This window comes from Vulpes lagopus, chromosome 1 (assembly GCF_018345385.1).
Source record: "Vulpes lagopus strain Blue_001 chromosome 1, ASM1834538v1, whole genome shotgun sequence".
Lineage (NCBI taxonomy): Eukaryota > Metazoa > Chordata > Mammalia > Carnivora > Canidae > Vulpes > Vulpes lagopus.
Window position 1 is genome coordinate 131,107,396 of NC_054824.1, and position 23,782 is coordinate 131,131,177.

Here is a 23,782-nt window from a genome sequence, read left to right on the forward strand (position 1 = left end):
TCACCACCCCCCACCCTGACTTTACTGGGGTGTCTTAGATGCTGTATCTGAACCCAGTGCAGCTTCCTAAGACTTCAAGTATGGGAAGACTCCCACTCCGTTACTGCTTGGAATTCAGACCTGGTTTAGCCAACAACCAAACAAGCACCTTTGGGACATAATCTCATTTTCAAAGTCAGTTAAGATTCTCTCCAAGTTTTGTTTTGTTTCGTTTGTGGGAATTGCTTAAAATGTATTGTTAGTTGCTTTTTTTCTTAGATTCTGGAGTTCTGTTAAGTGCATGACTAGAGCAGAAAAGGAATGATGTGTGAGCCTGTGGGCTTCGTCGTGTTGTTCCATTTTAGTTTTGTGGAGGTGGGGAGGTTGTGGCTCTATTAACAAATCATCTTTTTGGAAACTATGAAGAACCAGCTTGTCAGAGGTGACCTGTGAGTGTCTGTCCACGTGATAGATGTGTGGGAGGAATTTGACTCCCTGAGCTTGGGGTTCAAGCAGTTTAGTTGGCTAATGTGTCTCAGTTACACCCAAAGATCAAATCCTCAAAGATCAGCTCAAAGATGTTGTTCTTGTGCTTCTGTGAAAGCATTGCTGTAAAAAAAAAAAAAAAAAAAGAAAGAAAGAAAGAAAAAAGAAAGCATTGCTGTATGTATGGATTGGGTTTTGTGGGATGTATCATTAGGCCTGCCAACCACTCTTGGAGTAGTTCTTAAACAAGAAAAGGCAAACTTTTTATTATGGGGTTTTTTTTTCTATATTTTATGTGTTTCAATTAACCTATAGACTTTACTTACAGAGTAACTGCTCTTTTTCTTAAAAAAAAAAAAAAAAAGGAGATCTTCAGAAAATGCATTTTAATTCAGAAGGTTCTTTCTAGGAATTATTATTGGGAATCAGCATTCAGTGTAAATATATTGATTTTTTTCAGCATCTGTCAGTTCTTCTCTAAGACATCGTATATTGAGGGCTTTATACCAGTTCAGATGCCACCTCTCACTGTTGGTTATGTCACCTGTTGAGCATGGATATACTAACACAGATCAAGAAATACAATTTAGTACAGAAGATAGGAGAAAACACTTTTATTTTCTTATGGTCAATATACTAGCAATTTTCAAACTTGTTCTAGTTCAAATTCTGGAGGGTTAGTGTTTGAAGACTAAGTGTGTTTTAATTATCATTTTATGTAAATGCTAAAATCAGTTTAAGAGCCTCTTTCTTAAAGGTTATGTACTCAAAGTTATGTGGTAGGGCAATGTCTTTACAAAGTAGGATAAGACCTCTCAAGAGGGTAAAAAGGTTCCAGTGTTTGTGGGGGTGAAAAACAGCTGTGTGGTTGTGGTTTTTTTGTTTGTTTGTTTGTTTGTTTGTTTGTTTGTTTTTGTGGTTGTGTTTTGGGAGTTCTATGAATTATACCTCCTAGCAAAAGCCCAAGAGGGATTTCTTGAACAATGCTCCTAACCCTTAGCTTTTAAAAAGTACAAAAGTCACCTCATTGTATTGCCAATTATGGGCTCTCTGCATAAAAGGAAGTAACAAAATTATAAGTGGCTTCTCGTAAAAAGAAAAGTTGGCATAATGACTTATTATATGTGGTAGATTATTTTTGATAGATTTGGCTATGGAATGTTAAGACATACATCCCACTAGTCTAAATGAAAAAGAGATAACATGATGCTCTGGAAAGAACATGAATTTTAAACCCCAAAGACTTAGATTGAAGTTCCACTTTTACTTTTAACTGGGTGTTTCCAGCCACACCTGAAATGTCTTGCACCTGGGTATCTGTGAAAGCTTCTGCTCACCTTCTTACTTCCACTCCTATCTCCTCCCAAATCATTTTCTGTTTTTAAGCAGGAGTAATCCTTCTAGAAGCACACTGATCCTGTCACCTCTATGATTTAATCTCTTGTCTCCTTCTGCATTGGAGATAAAGACCACAGTCCTTGATGTGGCATAGAAGGACTTCAAAGGTCTGCCTTCTGCTTTCCTCTCCAGAATGGGGTTTCTTCTTCTTCTTCCATCTGGAATTACCTTCCCAGTCCCCTGACTTTTTATCAGAAGGACTCCTGCTGGTCCCTTAAGTCCCAGCACAGATGTCCCATATACAATGACTACTTCCATTTATCATGGCATTTGCAGGCACTAAGCAGCAGGAGGCAGGTACTCTGGTGGCTTGTCCCAGGACTTTAGTCCCAGCATTGAACAAACTCTCTAATTTATAGTAGATATTCAAAGACAATTTCATGAATGAATGAATGAATGATTATGAAAGCAAATTATCTCATAAAATGTCACATACATGAATGTTAGTTATTATCACTTCTACCTTTCTTCTTCTCTCCAGAAATCCCCTGCTAAGAAGCTAACTAATGCATTAAGCAAGTCTCTGAGCTGTGCTTCCAGCCGTGAACCCTTGCACCCCATGTTCCCTGACCAGCCTGAGAAGCCACTCAACTTGGCCCACATTGTGTGAGTATCTGCCTTCCAGATGAAAAGACATGTTTCTTCATTGACCGATGTTCACATCCATACAAAGGCAATTTTGTATCAGTTGTCAGGGACCAAGTTTTGAATTTTAATTGTTAAAAAAAAGTAAAAATAATGTGATTATTATTTTTTTATTGTATGGATAAGCAGTACTTCTGTCTTGATGTACAAGTAAAGTATGTAACACTAATGTTATTTGCCTACAGGTGGAAAATATTCATGAAGCATCATTATAAAATACAGAAGTTGGTAGAGTTTTTGCAATTGGACATTAATGATCAATGAAATTAACCATAATAAGAAAATACTAAAGCACACTGTACCTTAATACCATAGGTGCTTTGAGTCTCAATTATAAAAGCTCTTTGTTTCATTTATCTGCAGAGCCAGTCATCTTAAAGATAGCAACAAATCTGAAAATTGTTGTCTTATCCCAAATGACACAACTTTAGAAGAATCATGACCCACACATGGGAAAGTGGAAGAGGAGGAGGGGTTGGTGGTAAAATTCCTCAGAACATCCATAAACAGACTTTAAAAATTCTTTCTCCAAAGTATATGTGACTTTGGTGGCCAGAGGCAGATGAGCCAGGAAACAGTGCTACCCACCCATTCCTTCCACCTCCCAGAAGCCTTATGCCCTAGAGCCTCTCTCTGGCCCAGGTGGCCAGATAGCAGGGAGGCTTAGGCAGAAGAAAGTATTTCCTCCTCGGTGTTATCTTGGGCTCAAAAGAAGAAACAAGCTTATCATCTGCTTCTGTGCCCAATTAGGAATTATGTAGTCACAGGTACCTTCGAAAGACTCTAGAAAAGGTGGTTCCCCCTCAATACAAATTGCTTTCTGTTTTGCACAGTTCAGCAGGGCCTATGTTTGCATGTTGACATCAAGAGGTGGGCTGGTTAGTCCTATCCATGTTAGAAGTCCACCAGTATAAAGTTTAAACTTTGGTTCCTGCTTCAGGCAGTTTGGAACATGACCTCTTAGGGGTGCCATGATGGTTCTGAGACCTATATGAAAGCAAGAACTCTTTCCTCTGATGGACCTAAGCAAATACCATCAAGTGATTTGTGCTGTGTCATGTCTCTGGCTTTGTATTACTACTATGGAGTTCTGTTTGGTTTGCTCCCAAGTGTGCATTGAGGGTTTACTGCCCTCAGCAATACACACAGCCTGGAGGCTTTTGTCGCTGGCATGGGCTAAGCATCCAAACTAATGTAAGCCAATTCTGTAGAATGTGGTTAACTTATTTTTGGAAATTCTGATCCTAAAAATAAGCCTTAAAAGAAACTAGGGATAAATCAATCTGGGGAATATACCAAAGGGCCAGTCACTTGCGAAAAATGACCTCACACAAGCTGTTCTTATTAAGGTCTCAATTCTTTGTCCCAGAGCCAGAGACAGTCACTAAGTTGCTACTAAATGAATAAAACTAAGTGAGAGCAAGTCCATGCTCTCTGAACTCTGCTGTGGAATCACTTCCTGCCAGCCCGGCTAGAAGTCTCACACCAGAAAACAATGTTCAATCAGAGCTGATGGGTGTAAGGAAACAGAGAGTAGATGTGAACATTCTGACCCTAAGAGCTTTGCAGCAGAACACAGAATTAGGAGGCCCCCTTCCTCTTGGAGACAAAATTAGGAAGTGAGATAGAGTGAAAAATGAAAGTCAGTTTCATGGTCTGTCACACTATTACCTAGCCCAGGGCCTGTACCCAGTCATACTCTGGCCTGATGTGTGCGGCTGTGTGTGTGTGTGTGTGTGCGCGCGCGCGTGTGTATGTGTATTTAATTGGCTAATGAGGAAACAAATTTTTAACTTTATAGTGGCAATCTGATCTGTTGTATTATTCACTGAACTAACTGAGGGTACTCTCTACACAATTTAAGTTCCATGAAGAGTTTCAGGATTCCTTTAAAATTCTACACTAATGTGCCTTCTTCTGAGAAAAGTTCCATTTATTTAACCAGATTCTCCAAATAGTCCTCAAATCAAAATAGTGGTCTGTACTCACTGATAGTATATTTTTTCCAGGCGAATGTCTTAATTTTAAAATGCAAATTGTGAGAAATGTTGAATTGTCAAAATAACATATAAGAAACTCTGCACTCTGAATGTCCAATCTCTATTAGACCAGAAATTTTTTTCTATTTTTAGCTTTAGACATTTTCCTCTCATTTATTTTTCAGATGTTTTTGCCCTGAACAGATATCCATGCCTTTTTCTTTTGTTTTTCGGATGGAGATAGCTCAGGCTTCTAATTTTAAAATATGCCATTCATTTAGCTATTCTACATTATCATAGGTATGTAGGGCCACTTAAGTGGTGATATTTTGGTATTTTGGCATTTGTTCTTCCCTGTTGTATTTCTTGCTAATTTTACCATGATTAACAGTCTGTATTCTATTCAATTTCTCGCTGCCAAAAGTGATACGTGGTAAGTAGTTCAATAGTTCCCTGTGTGCCTATAAAGAGGTATAATCATAAGTGGTTATGAGACACAAAACAAGTGAGTAGCATGAGGCTAGTTTAAAACTAATTCTGCCTTAAGCCAGATACTCTCCATACACCAGACAAATGCCAATTTCATAAAAATGTCCTCTGTGAAGGTATTGTCCACTAAGAAAATTTTGTACTAGATCCCTGTGACTTTATCTTGTGGAGCTATTTCTTTTTCAGAAGAATAAATATGTTTAAAACCCCCAGTGTGACCTAATTATTAGATAAAGTAACTTCCCATCTGATTATGGAGGAAATAGGAACATCAGTCAGTCCTTTTGAAAGCTGCCACGTGGTGCCAAGGCTATTCATCCCGTGTTTCCAAGTTCAACATTTCCACAATGAACCTTAAACATGAAGCCATTTACTAAGAAACTGCAATTTCGTCTTTGCAGGGACAAGATCCTATAGGGTAAATTTAGCAGGATAGTTAAAAAGCATTCCAGATCCACTTTTGTTTTCTCATTTCCTAGAGCTAGAGCACGCGGGGGAAAAAGACAAAAGAAAACTAGAAATGTTGGCCAACTTGATTGTTTCAACTTGTTTCAAAGTTAAAATGAAGCCAATTCATTCTTCTTACTGTTTGAAAATCTGATTTGCCTAACTTCAAAATTCACAGAGGACATTTGTATAAAATTAGCCTCCTGCTTATAAAGTGAAAGTGTTGTGCTCAAGGCAGAATTAGTTTTAAACTAATCTCATGTGTCAAAGACACATCCTAGGCAAGTAATGCAAAACACTCAGGTAGTTTTTAGAATGTCAACTAATATGTTTAGAGTAGATGAAATATTGAAGCTGCTGTTTTGACCTCATATGATGTCTATAAAAAATCTTAGAACACTGTTTAGCACCAACTACTGGGAGAGCAAGTTTTCAGTGAATTTTTGCATATAGTGCTGACGTTTTAAAACCTTTAGAGCATTGTGTCCAGTCCCATAAACATAGTGGGGTAAAGCCTACCTTTTTTTCAGAACCTCTGCATTGTGGAATCCAAAACCAACTTTGGTTGCCTAAGGTAGATATTAAACCATTAAAACTGTCTCTTGATCAAGCTAACACAACTAGATTCTTTAGGCTACTGTGATTAATATCTGGTGTTCAAAAATTCTGCATTGTCAAACTCAAATATAGAACGATAGTGAGACCAAAATTTCCTCTGACTCAGAATGATGCCCTGCCTCATTATCCATATTCTGAACTCTCAATCCCATCTCGTGGAACATATTCCAATGAACCTAAAAAAAGACTAAAAACCACTTGATGATGAGATATGCGTCTTAGCTCGATCATTTTGCCTGAACTAAGACATTAGCAATTGTGACAAAATGACAGGCTAAAATGAAAAATACGAGTGGGAATAACAGACCCCATGCAGACAGAGTTTGAGGCCATTCACGATTCTGAGAAATACTGAACCCTATTTTCTTTCTGTCATCCTATGAAAAGAAGTTTATGAGATGCTGTGCACTCTATGTGCCCTATTATATGGAACATCCAGATAAAAGGAACCCAATAAATCCTGCAGTGCTTGATTGAATCTTCACATAGAACAAAGAGCAAATCAGGCATGATATGATTTCACAACGGGGTCCATCTAGACCAGGTATATTGAGAAAGGGCCATCGTCATGTGGAGCACAGGAGAAGTTTCTGAAGCCTCAGGAAACCTCTGCTTTCCAAAAGGATGTAGATTCTGCTTATCATCAGTTTTTCAGAAGTTCTCCTTTTAGAAAACAGTGGACCTGAAGCTACCTTAAAGCCCTTGCTCCATTCAAGAATATGACTCAATGAAACACCAAGACTCAAAGCTCATGGATAAACATTCCTATAGTGTCCAGAGATTTTCCTCCTAATGTTTCATGAACAATCCACATTTTTAAGGAAATGTAACTTCCCAAAATACTTAAAGAATTTCATGGCAAAATATAAAACTTTGTGTTGATCCTGAGTAAGATAGAACTCTGACCTTCCAATCCCCTTTCCTAGAGAGGTGGTGGATAGTTTTTAACTTGTGACTTTGACTTGTTTTAACTTTCCATCCACACTGTACTTCGTTTTAGGCCTCCCAGACCTGTTACCAGCATGAATGACACCCTCTTCTCCCACTCTGTTCCTTCCTCAGGAAGTCCTTTTATTACCAGGAGGTAAGTTCCAGTCTTATTATGAAATAAGCCCTCTCCTTGGTAATGACCCCTAATTCTGTGTGAAGAACAATATTCTAATGTAAGCCAGGTGTGGAAGATTATTGTTAGAAACTAGTTTGTAAATATCTGTCACAAGTTTTCACTTTCATTCATCTGGATGCTTTTGAAGATGGCTGGGATGGCTTTTGGGATGAATGTCACTTCTGGGAACTTGCATTTACAACCTCCTCATTTTAAGAATATAGGGTATGTTTAAGTTTTATGACCAAGACACATGTATCCATGTTGTTGAGAAAGTCACTTTCAGAGCACTTGGAATGGCCCCTTAAATGAGAGTATTGGACTTTCAAGATACAATGGGAAAGTATTGGGTACATTCTGAAACATCTTATAATCTCATCTCATAATTTGGTGAACTCTGGAGTTCCTAAGGCTAGAGGCTGAAGGCCAAACTTGGAAGTGTAGTTCCCACATCAGTGATTTCAAGGGAAAATAACAAGAACTTTTTAAAAAGTGGGTACATGCCTCCTGTTTTTATACAAAGATCCACTCCCATGTGAACAAAAAACAGATGAACCAAATACTTCTCTCAGAGCTTTCTTGATAAAGATGCTGGGTCAAATTGGTCATTTGATCAAATCTCACAAATAAAGTACCAGAAACTTATAAAGACACAGAGAAGGCCCACAGGAAAGCAGAAACAAAGGTAAGGAAAATTGGAGTAATGAACATAAGATTTCAGATGCCTTTCAGCAGGAAAAAAAAATCAACCCCATGTTTCATAAAAGGAACATAATCAGTCTTTTCCCCTGGAGAGGTTTGTGGGTACCAATTTCATTGTAGTATCCTGGTACGTTCGAGTGAGGGTTTGCCCACAATGAGATGCATAACGCTGCTGATTTTGTCCCCTGATTTCCTGTATTTGCCCATCAGCAGGAGTGGGAGATGAAGAAGTTCCCCATAATTGTAATTAGCATAATAAATAGAATGTGGTGCTGCCTCCCTAGAAATTAAGCAAGTCCGTAACAAGTGGAAATGAGGACGTGAAATTGAACAGTAGAACATCCAGGGTGAAATAACATGGTCTAGGTCCTCAGTATGTTCCTTTTAGCACTTCCTTGCAAAGCCACCAGCAAATTCAACCATCTTTTCTGACACAAAATCAAACTGGAAAGTCTATAAGGGACATGGGCCCATACCTCAATTGAGGAAAGATCTTGCAATGATGTTCAGAAAGATGGGCTTTTATTAGGAAACCGTGCATTCTGCAAATGTCAAGCAGAGATAGATTCCATCCTTACTGAAGATCATTTTATATCATTTCAGCTCGGACCCTGCTTATGGTGGATGCGTCTAGATGGATAACATGGCTTCCTCTCCTCTAAAATATTCCTATAATACTTTGAGCTGTTCTGGTTCCTCCAGGGTGTGTGGTACCCAGTAACCCAAACTATGATCATTTCCCTTTTTTCCCCATCTTCAGTCCTTTTGGAATGCTCTCTGTGAACCACAGATAACGTTGTTTAAAGTTTGTGGGTCTTGCTATCACCATGGAGGTTTGCCTCTGGTTTCTGTTTGAAGGGGGCTGCTCAATAAAGCTGTGTACACTGAACATCTTTCCTCTCTGAGTGGGCCTTGCTCTGTCCATGGAAGGTTTTAATGAGGTCTCCTTGTTTGCATCCCTCAGGTTACCTGAGGGGCTAAGTGCATCCAGCCCTGGGGCTGAGGAGCATTCGCTCATAAAGCTGTATGTAGATCAGCTTGACCACGGCACAGGCACACGGTCAGTATCCCAGCTCTGAATCACTAATTGTAGCTAGTAGTTCCAGAGCTAGACTGCTAGTCATCCTCCTCCATCACTAAAATCCTCTTCTACATGTTTTAGTAGAGATATAGAAGTCTTCTGGGGCTTCATGAGATTCCGTAGAGAATTTTCAACCTGAGCTGGACTCCTCAGCTCTTTCCTCTCTTTTCCACTTACATCATTGATTTTGCAGCCTCAAACCAGCGTATATGAGATGCATATATATGAAGAGTACCAAGCTGGAGCTTCTTCCTTGCTTTAGTACCATCTGCAAGACTCCAGATGGTGGTTTTTTAGAGTCATGAATCAGAGTCTATTGGAGTGATTGATCTTTAGCAGTAACAGGGTGAGGCCGAGACAATGTCACATGACTGGACCACATTGTAGTAGAAGACTTGAGAATTTAGGCCTGATTGGCCCACTAGGCCTGGACGCCTTTTCCCCCAGGTAAGGCAGTCTGATTCCTACTAAAGTAGCAATTTCAAAGCCAATTCCATGCTCTCAGTCCTTAATTTCTTGCAGTTGACAATGCTGGTGGTGACCCACTGTTTATTTCTTGACCGTGCCCATACACACAGATTGATGGAAACCCATCATGCCAAATGCAGGCATAAATTAAAGGTCCTATTCTTCCTACAATTGGAACTGAACCAAAGAAATATGATCTAGAGCTCTGTCCTCACTCCTGCCCAAACCCAACTGTCCTTTTTAAAAATCTGATAAAACCTAAAACTGATGGTGCTAGTCAGTGTTAAGGCAGCATTAAGAAAGTAGGGAGGTTTGGCATACAGATATTTTATTTAGCCTGAGTTTTGGGTCTTTTGTATTGTGACAGATCTTGGAAAGATAAAGCAGAATGAGGATGAATTGAAATCACCACTCCAGAATCCTCGATACAAACTCCTGGCATTACTCACCTTGAGTGCTTTACAAGCATACCACTTTGATCTTCAAAAGGCACTAGGGCATATCTTTGAAGTCCTTTGACACCGCAGCAATCTACCTCACACAGATTTACGAGCATATAGCTCTGGTTACCACCATCATCTGTTGCAGCCCTGTTCTTATTGCACTTCTAGCTATGTATTTGATTCACCTTTCCCTTACTTAAAAGAAAAGAGGGAATTCTCAAAGGCACTCTCCATTAAACTTGTAAAGTCCTCGTATGTGTGTGTGCATGTGTGTGCAGCTAGGTACAACGTGGGTCAAAGAACACAATTCGGGGACTAATTCACCTCATTCATTTTTGTGATCATAACCATATCCCTAAACCTAGATTATTTTCTTATAAATGCATAAATTTACAGGGAAAAATGCTGGAGCAATAGAAATCTATCATCACCACTAAGAAAAGAGCTCCAAGGGCCACGTATGGTGTGGCAGCAACATTATCCATGCTTATGAAAGATGGGCTATCGTTACTGCAGAGTATTGCAAGGGCTGACCAAAGGGCCCCTTCTTCCCTTCACTCTCTTAGCATTGTGCCCCTGCTATCTGCTGTCTTTGTTGGCATCATGCCCCCTTTGCAAAATCTTAATTAGCTTGATAAAATCGTAGCTTCATTTATGTGAGAAAGTTAGCCAGTCTTTTCCTATGTAAAGTAAGTTTCTTTAATTATGGCCATCTTCTTCATTACCACAATAAGGACATTGTAAAAGTTTGAATGGCTACATTTCTTTTACCTCCAAGGTTAGAACCATCGCTTAAAGGTTTACAGATGCTTTCACAAATGCAACCTCTAAAATCATAACTATGCACAAAAGGAATCACTTTGCTACTATATATAACATGTAGCCAGATCTTATCACTCTCCCAAATATAGAAAATTGCTTATGATTCATAGAGTGTGTCAAACACAATCTAATATGCTGTTTTCTGGTTTCTCACCATGCCATTTGGTTAATAGCTAATTCTGTATTAGGTTCAGTATTGCACATGCAGAGGGCACATTGCTCACCCCAAACATGATTCTTCCAAATCCTGATTCTTCCCGGTGGAGCAGCATTTGTGAGATTTTTTATTAGTTGACTGGTTGGTTGGTCAGTTGGTAGATTGGTTTGCATTTTCAACCACAGAAAAGCTAATTTGCTGTGTCTTTTTCAGTTTTTTCAAACATGTTGCTTACCCAAAGATTCTTTACAGACAACCCAGATTTTTAATCAGACTTAACATTCATTCAGACTGAATTTTAACCATTTGTGTGTTGGTAATCAAAAGCAAATAGAAATAAAATTGAGGTACTGAATTCAACCTTGGCTTCTGAAAACCAATGTTTTCTCCATGGTTAATTTTTTCTAAGATTAAAGCCCATCCTTTCTCATCAGGAAAAATAGATAAATTTATAAATCAACATCATAAAATAAACTTATAAATCAACCACCCTGAAGATTTCTCTACTCTTTTCACACTTTCTGGTTATGTTGTCTGAAGTTTCATGAAATTTGAAATAATTACTCTTTGCAGTTAATTCTTTATTCCATGTAGCCCCAGAGATCCACTAATATGCTAGGTTTTTTTCAAACTTGAATTAAACTGGTCTTCACACACCACTGTATTTCCTATACTGAAATGTTAGTGCATAATTAAAACTGCAGTCACCTCTCTTCTTCACTTTAATAACTTTTATTCTCTTACTAGACTTCTTTAGCTCTCTGTGCATGCCCTGTACCCAGCAAACTTTTCTAGACACTCTGTTGGCAAAAATGCAACTGACACAGCTTGATGATATCTCGGGGACAACATAGTAAATGTAGTGAATCAAATATGACCTAAGAATTCTTATTATTTCCTCCACAGTACCTGCTTAAAAGATGGTTCAGCTTTCATGCCAGCCTGAATTGATGACAACTAATTTTCCCCCTGAAATACTGAGCTGTTTTTTATGCTTGTTTGCTGATTTGCGTGTGGCAGATAGTTTATGTTTCAGATCTCAGATATTGACATCTAGAAAAGGAAAGGAAGACAGAATTTTTCCAGAAATTATCTCAATTTGTGAACACTTCATTGCTTTTAAATTAGTTTAGTGACCTTGTTAGTAGCCTGTGTTAATTATAGTGAGAAGCAATTAAATAAAAAACAGATTTATGGAGATATAATTGACATATAATTCAATAAATATATTAAAATAAATGCAATTCAATAAGTTTTGACATGTAAAAACAGTATATCATACATACATATATGCACACATGTGAAAGAATATATAATAGGTTCATCTATATTGTGAACATATGTGTTCGTAAGTGTGAATGTACACACATACATACATGTGTAACTTACATATATACATATGTGTGTTTACATACATACATGAGAAGCGAAATTTTATTCACAATTAACGGTTAGTTACTTAAGAAGTTAGCCAACTCTACAAGTCATTCTTTACCAGTTCAACTACCACACAAGTTTAAAATTACTTAAATTATTTAAAATCAGTAAAACTGAAAATGTTTTTAATTTGCCATTATTCAAATATCATTTTCCATTTAACCATTGTAATAATAATTATTTTACATTACATAATTTGTTTACATAATACTGTTGCTCTGTGAAACGGCATCCAGGACTTTTATTTAAATCCTTTATTTTCGTGTTTAACAAAAGAAAAAAAAAATATTTGGCCAGAGCTAATATAGTAACACAGTAAAAGAAAAGTGGCCTTTAAAACTATATTTCAGGCTTAAGAAAAATCCAGGGAGCATTTGTATGTGATTTTATTACCTTAGAATGCCTCAAAATATTTATACTTAAGCAAAAATACAACGTCAGTTGTCATCCTTCAAAACCAAGGGTGAATTTTAAATAAATAAATATGAGACGGTTTGAAATTGCTCTATCATTCCAGAATCCATTGTATCATTGTATGTGTGTGTGTGAAAAACAAATCTAGGAAAACACCATTTATCTTTATAGTTGCTATTTTCCAGAGGTCTAAAAAAGAATTGATGAAAACATAGAGAATCTTTTAGAAGAAAAAAATCTAGAGGAATATTTTCCTGCCTCTTTCTTTCAGCAGAACATATAAACTTCAAAATTTACCTTGTCATCCCCTCTGGGGTGTGACTGTCACCACACCCATTAATGTTAGTATGTGTGCAAGAGAAATGAACTTATACAATGACAAGGACCTAGTGGGGAAAAATCAGTAAGAAAACAACCTATGTGTACATACAGTTTTAGAGATGATGACCCTCCTTTTCCCTGGGAATCAACTTAGAAAAGATTTATCACACATGGTCAGGAGGAGCCCCAAGTAGTTCCCAGCTTCAGAGTAAAAGGAAGAACACATTTTGATTTGAGAACAAACATGTAGAAGAAGGGGAGGCTTTTACAGCTGGAGTTATGTGCAAGCCATTGTTGCATTCTGGCACATTGCCATAGCAGAAGTGTCATTTTTGGGGAGGAATCTAGGTTCTCATGTGCCTGATCCCAAAGCCCACAACGAATTTGAAATGCCACCTAACTTCTCTACACAAATGACCAAGCTACCAAATGAAAATTTAAAAATTTAATGTATTCTATAAAGTATCGTGAGTGTATGTTGCTTTGAAGAAATGATAATAAACTACATATTGTTACTGTCTCACAACTCAGGAGAAAAGACTTTCATTTTGCTTTCCTTCTTCAAGCTTCTCAGGAGGCACAAAAAAATCTAGTGAAGATACCTTAACATGAAAAGTCTTTATAGGGGCAGCCCCAGTGGCACAGCGGTTTAGCGCCACCTGCAGCCTGGGGTGTGATCCTGGGGACCCGGGATCGAGTCCTACTTCAGGCTCCCTGTGTGGGGCCTGCTTCTCCCTCTGCCTGTGTCTCTGCCTCTCTCTCTCTGTGTCTCTATGAATAAATAAAATCTTAAAAAGAAGAGTCTTTATAGACCCAAGTTTTAAGTGAAAACTGCCTCCCCTGTCAACTCCATAAGTTCTTGATATATTTCATTTTGATCCATTCTTGTCTTCATCATGAACTTGGCTTCCTCTATACATTGTCATATTTTTGGCTTCCCAGAAATAAATGATGAGGAAAAGAATTTGAAACTAGTTCTGGGAAGTACAGAAACTATGTGGACAGGGAGTACCAAAAGTCAGAAATGCTCTTGGCACTAGATACTAAGAGCTGTAGCAAATAGTGTATTTCCACAAACTCATAGATGCAGAGAGTGTAATTTCCGTTTTTTCCAAGAACTGGTTTTCCCAGGAATTCATGTGGGAGGCAGACGGAACATAAAAGAACTTAAATGATTTCTTCAAACCAACATTGACAAGGGCCAAGGCAGAGAAAATGACAACCAAATGAAAAGAAATGTGTACAGATAGAATGTCTGCTCCTCTTCCCTCTGAAGGAGGAAAGGATTTGGGAAGAAGAAGGAAGAAGAAGAGAGGAAAGACAGACAAGTGGAGTAGAGGAAGGAAAAGGGGGCCCAAAGAATTGGGAGAAAAAGAAGAAGGCCACCAAGGGAAAATCTGGGCCACTGTTCCCTTCCTGAAGTGAGCAGGACTCCTCCCTTGCTAGTGCTTGTCAGTGACCGAGTAGCAAAATGCTCTCCAGGGACTTTGCTGACACATCACCTTCCTCCTCAAAGACCTCTCTGGTGTAATTGGTAGCAAACACATCCTCATAGTTGATCCTTTTGTGTTTTTTTTTTTCTCTACTAATCCTTTATTTCTTCTACATTCAGCACCAGAGGTTATGCCTGCATAATTATTAGGCTTTTAATTTAAGGAATCAAATACCACCACAATTTCTGGGATTTGAGGGAAAAAATGGATAACAAGGCAGGGAAACAGTTAAGTTTGAAGGGAAGAATCTTTGTTATTTCACACCATGCTTTGATTGGTTTTGTAGGGATCTGAAATCAGTTATAGAATAGGTACATCTATCTTGAGTTATTTTTTTTAAAAAAAGGGAAGAGGTGGTAATTGGGCAGCAAAGAGACTGTAGTTAGTGGATAATGAATATAGAGCAGTATGCTTCAGGAGACAAGGCTTGGAATGCTGTTTTGGTAGGATGAGATAGGAAAATACCAACTATGATGGCTTAAGGTAGCTATTTCGTCCTGATAGGCAGCTTCGTTATCTCAGAAAGTGAAGATCAGTATGCTGAAAAAAAATTATGTGCATCAAGAAGTTAAATTCTCCTAAAAACATTAATCATTTCATCTTTAAAGTCGATTTCATTTGTGAGCAGTTGTACTCTTCAAGTGATAGATCTATTCCTGAAAAGATAAGTGAGATCATATATTCAACAAACATGAGTGCCTGCTCTCTACTAGACATTTTCTTTATAAATCAAATTTGATTTTAAGTTTGCCAGAGGACCTCACTACTTAAGTCATATTATAGTATATACAATTATAAAAAAAGAATTCTAGTTACAAAGTGCATAATCCTAATGTGACACGTTGGTTTACACATTTGCATTTTCTTTGTACTTCATGGTCTGTAGGAGTGATCCTTTGTAGTGAATCCATAAAACTTGAAGTTTTTAAGATTTTAACTACTTTATAAGCCATCTTAATACATGCATACATTTAGAACTTGTTGAAAAGCTTGGAAAGTTTGTGGTAAAACTTCATAATTTCAACCCTAGAAATTAAAGATTTGGTCATCAAAGTCAGAAAGTTAATTTTTGTATTCTCCATGAAAAAGATAGGATAGTTTTCAGCCCACCAGTGTTACAGGGCAAATTCTTCAGCTCCCTTTAAGCACATTACAAGTACAGTTGGATTACTAAGGATCAATACCATATTGCCAATGAAGCATGCTTAATAGATCTTGGTTGACTTTGGCTTGGCCACACTTTATTAATTATTATTTCTATTTATCACTTAATAAAACTACACTTTAAACTTTCAAAACTATCATTTAAATTACTAAATGAGTGTTTCTCATAATGAACCCAAAATGATAAGAATTTGCTATATTGATAGGACTCTACTTACAGGTTATTTATATGGGGAATATGAATATATATTTATAAGGCTCAAAGGTTTATTTCTGTTTCTCTGAAACTTTTTTTTGCAGCTTCTCAGCAAAGGTCAGGTGACTTGTGCCTGAGTAGTAAAGCACTTCTAATATGACCACAGTCTCTAGGTAATTTTCAAGTCTCTATTCAACTCAGAAAGTTGGAAAATATAAGGGAAGGCTGGAGAAGTATACCCTTTGAGTGGGATCTAAAGGCTGGCAGCACTTCATGAACTGTTGGACTGTTTACATGATAGTCTGTAATGAATGTTGAATGAATTTTCATTATGTCCAGGCATATGCAATCTATTTGTTAAGCTAATAGCGAGGTCAAATCGAGGATCATGGAAGCGTGTGTAATTGCATTTATGGTTCTCAGGCCAGGTTTCTACTTCTAGTTCAACTCTGTGGAAATCTGAAACATCTGGAACCTTTCAAAATAACAAGAGAGCTGTCCAAATGGAGCTTGGATCTAGACTTGGGAGTTTCTGTAGCCAGTTCTATTCTTGAATACATTGCTGTGTTTACGCTCTTCTTGGCTTTCCCATCTTATTAACTAGCTCTCCTCCCAAGGACAGTGAAGTAGAGCAGAACAAACTGCTGGCTAGGGCTGCTCCGGCTTTTCTGAAGGGAAAAGGGTAAGTTAAAGCCAGAGTGTACTGGAACCTTGAATTAACTAAACTAAAAATGGAGATTTCTTGTGTCAAAAATGCTTTACGTTTGAAAGACCATCTTTGATTTGGTAAAAGCAGCTCTATTATAACCCCACTAACAGCACCATGTAGTTATTTTGAGTAGACACATCTGTGTTATTCACTTTCTCTGATTTCCCTTTTATTTTTTTAAAGACTAAACTTCAGATTTGATTTTCCAAAGGATACTTACTCTTTGCTTGCAACCCAATCAATGTGTTTACTGTACAGATGAATTTCTTGGCTTTAGTGGCTTGAAGAATGCGAATCTGTTTTCTTAAAAGTTGCTTTACCTAAATGGAAATTTTTTTTTTAATTAGTGAAATGGAATCATGTATTTCATTGCTTGGATTTTGCTGGTATTTTTCATAGAACATCACTTATTTTTCCTCTACCTGCTTGGTTTTCTAAATGCCTTTTCTATCACAAACTCACTCCCACCTCCTCTACTTATTTCTGTCCACCTCTCCTACCAACACTCTTTCTTTCCTCCTGCCCTGTTTCAGGATACAATACAGCCTGAATGTGGCAGACAGGCTAGCTGATGAACATGTTCTCATCGGGTTGTATGTCAACAGGCTCCGGAACAACCCATCATGGTTAGTGCAGATTTGGCTGCTTGACTGTCCTTAGAGAGGGTAACAGTCTGATCCCTTGATAAAAAGTCTCAGCAAAGGGGCAAATGGTTGCCGCAAGTGTCACTAAGTCACTTTTGAATTGATTCAGTGACAATGTCTGTCGTGATGTTAGTTTAGATACTTCCCATTCATGTACCATGGAATTCATATCCTCATTTAATCACAGCTGAGGGGAAAACTTGTGTAAATGGATGCCATGCTAAATATTAACCTTCAATGGGTGCAGGACTCTGGGTCCCGCCTGTCACTTCTGTGTTACCCGTGCCATGGCGAATTATTTGTCTTATTCCAAGGGCATGGCTGATTTGGAGGACAATGCTCTATTAATTTAAGATAAAAGTGGAAGGAAGAAAAGTGATGGGATGGGATCATACTATGGAAATCATTTCCATAATGATAACAGTGGGAGTAATTGTCTTTCAACTCTTCTCTGACAAATACTTCTGAGTAGCCATCCTCATAAAGCCTGCTTTCAAGTCTCAGAATATGCAAAGCCTACTTCTAGATGTGTTAAATGTATGAGTTCAGATAGCCCTATATATTCAGATAAAGGCATTCATAATGTTTTTCTCTATTTTAATTGTGACCTAGGAGATTCCTCCCTTTGGTTAAAGTTACTTGGCTTTGATAATAAGTGTATATTTGCAATTTGAATGAAAATAACTGGACAGACTATGTATTTATCATATATTTCAGCCTAGTTTAGATTCCTGTGTTTACAAATTTAGCAACCCAGTTCCTTAGAAATATTTGAATTTTGCTTAATAACGAACTTTCTCTGAACTAAGGGCTGATGGATTATTCTATTTTGCAATTATAAATGTTAAGTGAACCCATGGGTTAAATTGCCTTTAAAATAGCTGGCCTCCTTTCCCCTACTATGTCGCAAAAAGCATCCCTGAAACACATGATGGCCATTACTCAGTCCTCATCGTCTTTACCACTTGGTATTATTAGCCACTTCTTTGTTTCTAGAACTTTCCTCTCTGGACTGTTTCCTGCTCCAGATGCCTAGAACTAGTCTTACAAAATTAGTACATGAGATGATTTTAGATGATACATTGATGAATGTCTATTGGTAATTACATATTTATCTTAATTTGTATTTTTAAAAAATGTAGCCAGCACACTAGTTTCATTTTATACTATATCCTACACTTCACAAAGATAAAAATAAAAAGGTCCCTTCAGCTAACCCCACCTCTTTGTTCAAAGTTGCCAAACTTGTAGATCAAACAACTCCTCTTCTTTGTTACTTCTCAGTCTCTCAAAACTACAAGTGAGAAAAGTGATTGCTTTAATCTTATTCCCAGTGAGTTTGGATCCTCAATGGTGTATGGTAGCTGAAACAATAGAACTAAATATTGAATTCCCCCCAAAAAAAATGTATTGACAATGCTCAAAGAAGAATATTGTCAATATACATTGTCATGTCTGAAGGCAAAGCTGTGGTCTCATATTGTGTCCTCTCCCCCATAATTCTGAGCACACTCCAGTTTCTTCTACCACTCTTCTTTGACCTTTTCTTAATTAAATTTGTGACAAAGAAATCTCCAAAGAAGAAAGCTCACAGTTTGTCACTATGAACATTTTCCCTACTGAAGTGATTGATCGTATTGACTTGATGGTCACTTAAGACAGTAAAACTGTCTCAGTAGAGACACCTCACATCTATTTGATGAAAGCCAGAGGTGATATTTATTTCTAAAACAAAGCAGAATTTAAGACTGATCAACAAAGTCGATGCCTTGTTAATAGATGCTGCCCTCAATATTTCTCTATGCTTTTTTCTGTTCTTAAAATTTTCTAACTTCTCTTTTAAATTTCTCGCTTTTCTTCTTTCCTTTGTATTGAATCAGATCCTAACAATTCTCCATACCTACCATGATTATGTAAGTGATATAGTGCTCTCTTTCCTTCTCTGTCATCATAATAGCTAATAATGCTTCACTGTCATTCAACTCTGGTGAGATATGGAAGGGTAATAATCATAAAAGCTGCCAATTTTTTAAAGCACATGCCTCCTGTTGAGCACCGTGCAAAAACTTTAATTTCCCCTAGTCCTTACAGTAAACCCATAGAGTAAATACATTCATCCCCATTTTATAGATAAGTAAAAGTACCAATTTACAGAATTTATATGACTCTGTCACAGTGACATAGCTATGAAACAGTGGATCAGGAATTTTAACCATTATCTACTGGGCCCCAAAACCCTAATCACTATGCTACATTGCCTGTTATAAAACCTACATAAACCATGCCCTCCAGAAAGCTTTTCTGGACACTACTGCTCACTGCATCTACCATATATCTGTTACCTGAAATTGCAGATCCTACTACATTATTTTTATTTCATTTTAACAAAGATTTTGAGCACATACTAGTAATAGGAGTGGTGGTTGTTAATTACCATTTTTGTATTTAGTCTATGCATTGTGATTTTCCATTTTAATTACAATCTTCAAAAGAGCAAGAATTTTGTCTTCAGTCTCTTGTAACTCATCACGGCGTCCAGGATATGAATAATAAATTCTACATTTATGAAGTGCTTCAAAAATCACAGAGCCCTTTCTTATACATTATTTGTTCACCAAGGCTCTATATGTGTGGATATTACTAATTCAATTTCACTGATAAAAGAATGCTAACTCTGACACATTAAGAGACTTATCCAAGGTCACATGCTAGCAAGAGCTTGCACACAAGTCTTCTGACACTGGGTCCCATCTACATTCCATCCCATTTCTTAGACTCCCTGTCTGCGCACCCTTCATGAAATAGTTTACAAACAGGAACCCAATAGCTGTTCTTGATTAAAATATTTGTTTTTGTAATTATTTATATATACTCCTGATTAACCCTGTGTGGGGGACTTTTCCCCATATTAACTACTTAACACAATGAAACTGATTCATTTGTAAATAGTCTACTGATAAATTAGAAAAACACTTCTGTGTCCTTGCTTGTTCTGATGTCAGATAAGCCAAATAAATTCGCTGTCACTCAAGGGAGAATTCCTGCTGTCTTTCTAATTCAGTGAAGTCTTAAAAGCCTTAATGGTTTTCAACTACCTTCTCCAATGGAGGAGAAGGGATACCAAAATGTAATGGTAAGGGCTTTTTCCACCTGTCCCTAAAGCTTATCAAGTGCTGGGTTTGCTGGTAGTTGATAATTGTGGCAGGCGACTAAAAAGATCGAAAACAAGCCCAGAACTTCCAACTCTACCCATAATTATATCCCTGATATTTACCATATTCTTAAGTTTCTGGCATACTGCTCTGAACTCTGAAAAAGACCCTGTGTGTGAGGGAGGGAGAGAGTGCAGTTAAAGGCTATATTGTCTATACTTTCATGGCTTGATTAATTACTGTCACTTAGTTATTAGACCCCTGATCGCATATAAATAGATTAAAATTTGTTCCGCTTATGTTTTTCTCAAGTAAGAAACCATATATCTGATGCCATTCTACGTTTCATATATGAGGTCTCAATTTTTATTGGTTTGCCTGCTTAACACCCTTTAGTAGAGTCCCACTGCACTTGGTTTACAACCTAAACCCATCGCCATGGCCTATAAGCCTGTGTACGATCCAGCCCTTGCCTAGTCCTATCTCAGCCCCAGTCTCATTGGCTTCTCTCACTCAATCTTAGTACTTAGCAGCACCCACTTTAATCATTCCTAAAAACATTTTCTATAACTGCCCCCAAGACCATGATACTAGTTCTTCTCTATGCCAGGAACTTTCTTCCCACTTTACCCTTGCTCTCTCTGGCCACACACACATGCACTGGCTCCCTTTACATGTATGTAAAGGTACTTCTCTGGCTTCCAAACTCAGATTAAAGGCATCTCCTCAAGTAGGTCTCCCAGACTAGTTTCTGTCATGGCATACTATTTATTTCATTCTTACCATAACTGCAATCATTGGTTGGTCAGTTGTCTGGTTGATTCATTTTTTAGCTGCCTTCTTTGTGGAGCTGGAAGCCTCTCTTCACTGGTTAGTTACCATATCTCTGGCACCTAACATGGTGTCTGGCACACAGTAGGTGTACAATAAATATCTGTTGATGGAACATTGATAGTGCTATAGGTAGAAAATTCCCTCTCACCCTGAACAAAATTGTTAGGAGTTCTCAGAAAATCTTTTTACTAGTAAATACTAGTATTTTACTAGTAAAATAAGTATTTTACTATTTAAAAAAATCACCTATCATAAATTAGCCATTAGATTGAACATTTAGTGTAAGAGTATAAAGTATATGAAAAAGTAAAGTATTAAGCTTGACATACAGAGTGGTAGTAAACCTGGATAAAGACAAGCAGCAGCAATTCACGGACATGGAGAAAGCAATTGATGGGGGGCAAAAAAAAACTAACAGTGATATTGGGAAACTTTTTTTTTTAATTTTAATGTTCTCTGATCTTTCCCACTTTGTATTAGTTTGCTAGGGCTGCTAAAACAAAATACCACAGTCCATGTGTCTTAGACAACAGAAATTTATTTTCTCGCTATTCCAGAGGTTGGAAGTCCAAGACCAAGGTGCCAGCAGAGCTCATTTCTCCTGAGGTCTCTCTACTTGGCCCACAGATGGCCACCTTCTTGCCCTGTTCTCACATGGCCTTTTCTTTGTGCACGAACATCCCTAGTTCTCTTCTGCTTCTTATAAGGATACCAGTCATGTTGGCTTAGTGCCCTATATTTATCACCTTACCACCTTACCTTAATTACCTCTTCAAAAACTCTCTTTTCAGGGACTCCTGGATGGCTTAGTGGTTAAGCATCTGCCTTGGGCTCAGGGCGTGATCCCAGAGTTCCAGGATCTAGTTCCACATCAGGCTCCCTGCAGGGAGCTTGCTTCTCCCTCTGCCTATGTCTCTGTCTCTATCTCTGTGTCTCCCATGAATAAATAAAATCTTAAAAAAAAAAAAAAAAAAAAACCTCTATCCAAAGATGGTCACATTCTGAGGTCCTGGGGCTTAGGGCTTCAACACATGAATTTTGGGAAAGACACAATTCAACCTATGACCCATTTCAACACTAATCCCACCAAACTTTATGCTCACCGTATTTGTAATGTGTAGGCTAAAATTTGACCCTTTTCAGCAAAGATTGATTTGGAAAATGTAAATATAATGCAACCAGTTGAAAGAAAAAAGAAGTGATTACCTACACTCACTGAAAGTGAGTTTTCATATCTTTTATATGCGTTTTCACTTCCTTATTAACACTACTTATTTTCTTCTGTAAAATGTTTAGGGGTCTCCATTATAAAACTAGACTTCTGAGAAAGGTACTTCCTTAGAACTCTGGAAATATGAATCTGAAAAATGTCACACCACCAGTGCACATATCTACATTGGCTGCATTGTATCCACATACGTTTACTCTGCATACTCAGATCAGAAATTGACTTTAAGATGAGTTCATTTCTCTGTGATAGATTCTAATACATTTCAAATTTCCCTGAAAAATGAGAGTCACTACCAATCTGATGAGGTTATTGGCACAAATTAGCTAGTGTGGTACTGGGCATGTGGGTATTTGTTCCTTGCTTAATTTTGGATAGGATTAAAGGCGTATAATAAGTAGATTTTAAAATCTCATATTATAAAACCTGTCCATTATAATATGGTAGAAAAAAAATGATAGCTCGTAGATGTTCATCAGTATTGTTAAGTGGATGGACTTTAGAGTATGTTTTCTTTAAATATGCTTAAATGAAGAACTTAGTGTGGGCCCTGGTCTCATATGCTGCTTAATAAATTGTACGAAAAGGACGTTTGATTAAAAAATGAATGGCAGTATGCAGCTTTGGAGAAAGAAGAGAAGGCTGTCGCTATTCGCTAACTCCTCCCTTTGTTTAGGAAATTGGAGACATAAAGTCCATCTAGTGCTTCTGTAAAATCCTTTATTGATTCAACTAAATGGTCTTTCTTCTTTTTGGTATACCCTTGAATACTACCCCATAACCAATCATATGTTCTTGAGCAAAATGCTAATTTATAGATAAGGAGATAATGGTACAAAAATGGCTATACCAAGACAGACAGTGTTACCTGCTTTTTTGAGGTAAAAGTATGGGTGCCTGGGTAGCACAGTTGGTTAAGTGTCTGCTTCTGCTCAGGTCATAATCTCTATGTGGTATAATCTCTATGTGGTGAGATCACACTCTGTGTCAGGTGCTACACCCAGCACAATGTCTGCTTTAGATTCTTTTCTATTCCATTTCCCCACCCCCAGCTCATGCACACTCTCTCTCTCAATCTCTCTCTAAAATAAATAAATAGAGGCACCTGGGTGGCTCAGTTAGTTAAGCGTCTGCCTTCAGCTCAGGTCATGATCCTAGGGTCCTAGGATCAAGCCCTGCATCAGGCTCCCTGCTCAGTGGGGAGCTTGCTTCTCCCTCTCCCTCTGCCTGCCCCTCCCACTGCTTGTTCTCTCTCTCCCTCTCTCTCTCTTTCTCTCTCTCTATCAAACAAATAAAATCTTTTAATAAATCAATTAATTAAAATAAATCTTTAGAAAAAAGAGGTAAAAGTAAAAAGAATACTCCCATGGA

At 37.7% G+C, this 23,782-nt stretch overlaps 1 protein-coding gene across 26 annotated transcripts in view; it reads left to right on the top strand.

Moving 5' to 3' along the window:
* Positions 1-23,782, top strand: part of DTNA (dystrobrevin alpha) — a 356,943-nt gene that overhangs the window by 286,396 nt on the left and 46,765 nt on the right. For 12 of the 26 annotated variants that reach the window (XM_041746612.1, XM_041746639.1, XM_041746631.1 and 9 more), the window contains 5 exons: positions 2,345-2,469; positions 7,042-7,125; positions 8,813-8,908; positions 16,449-16,526; positions 17,087-17,179. In XM_041746612.1, the coding sequence (XP_041602546.1) occupies positions 2,345-2,469; positions 7,042-7,125; positions 8,813-8,908; positions 16,449-16,526; positions 17,087-17,179 (476 nt within the window). Of the gene's footprint in view, positions 1-2,344; positions 2,470-7,041; positions 7,126-8,451; positions 8,752-8,812; positions 8,909-11,725; positions 12,311-16,448; positions 16,527-17,086; positions 17,180-23,782 lie in introns of those variants that run through there. The other 14 variants (XM_041746745.1, XM_041746723.1, XM_041746732.1 and 11 more) reach the window with 6 other exon arrangements.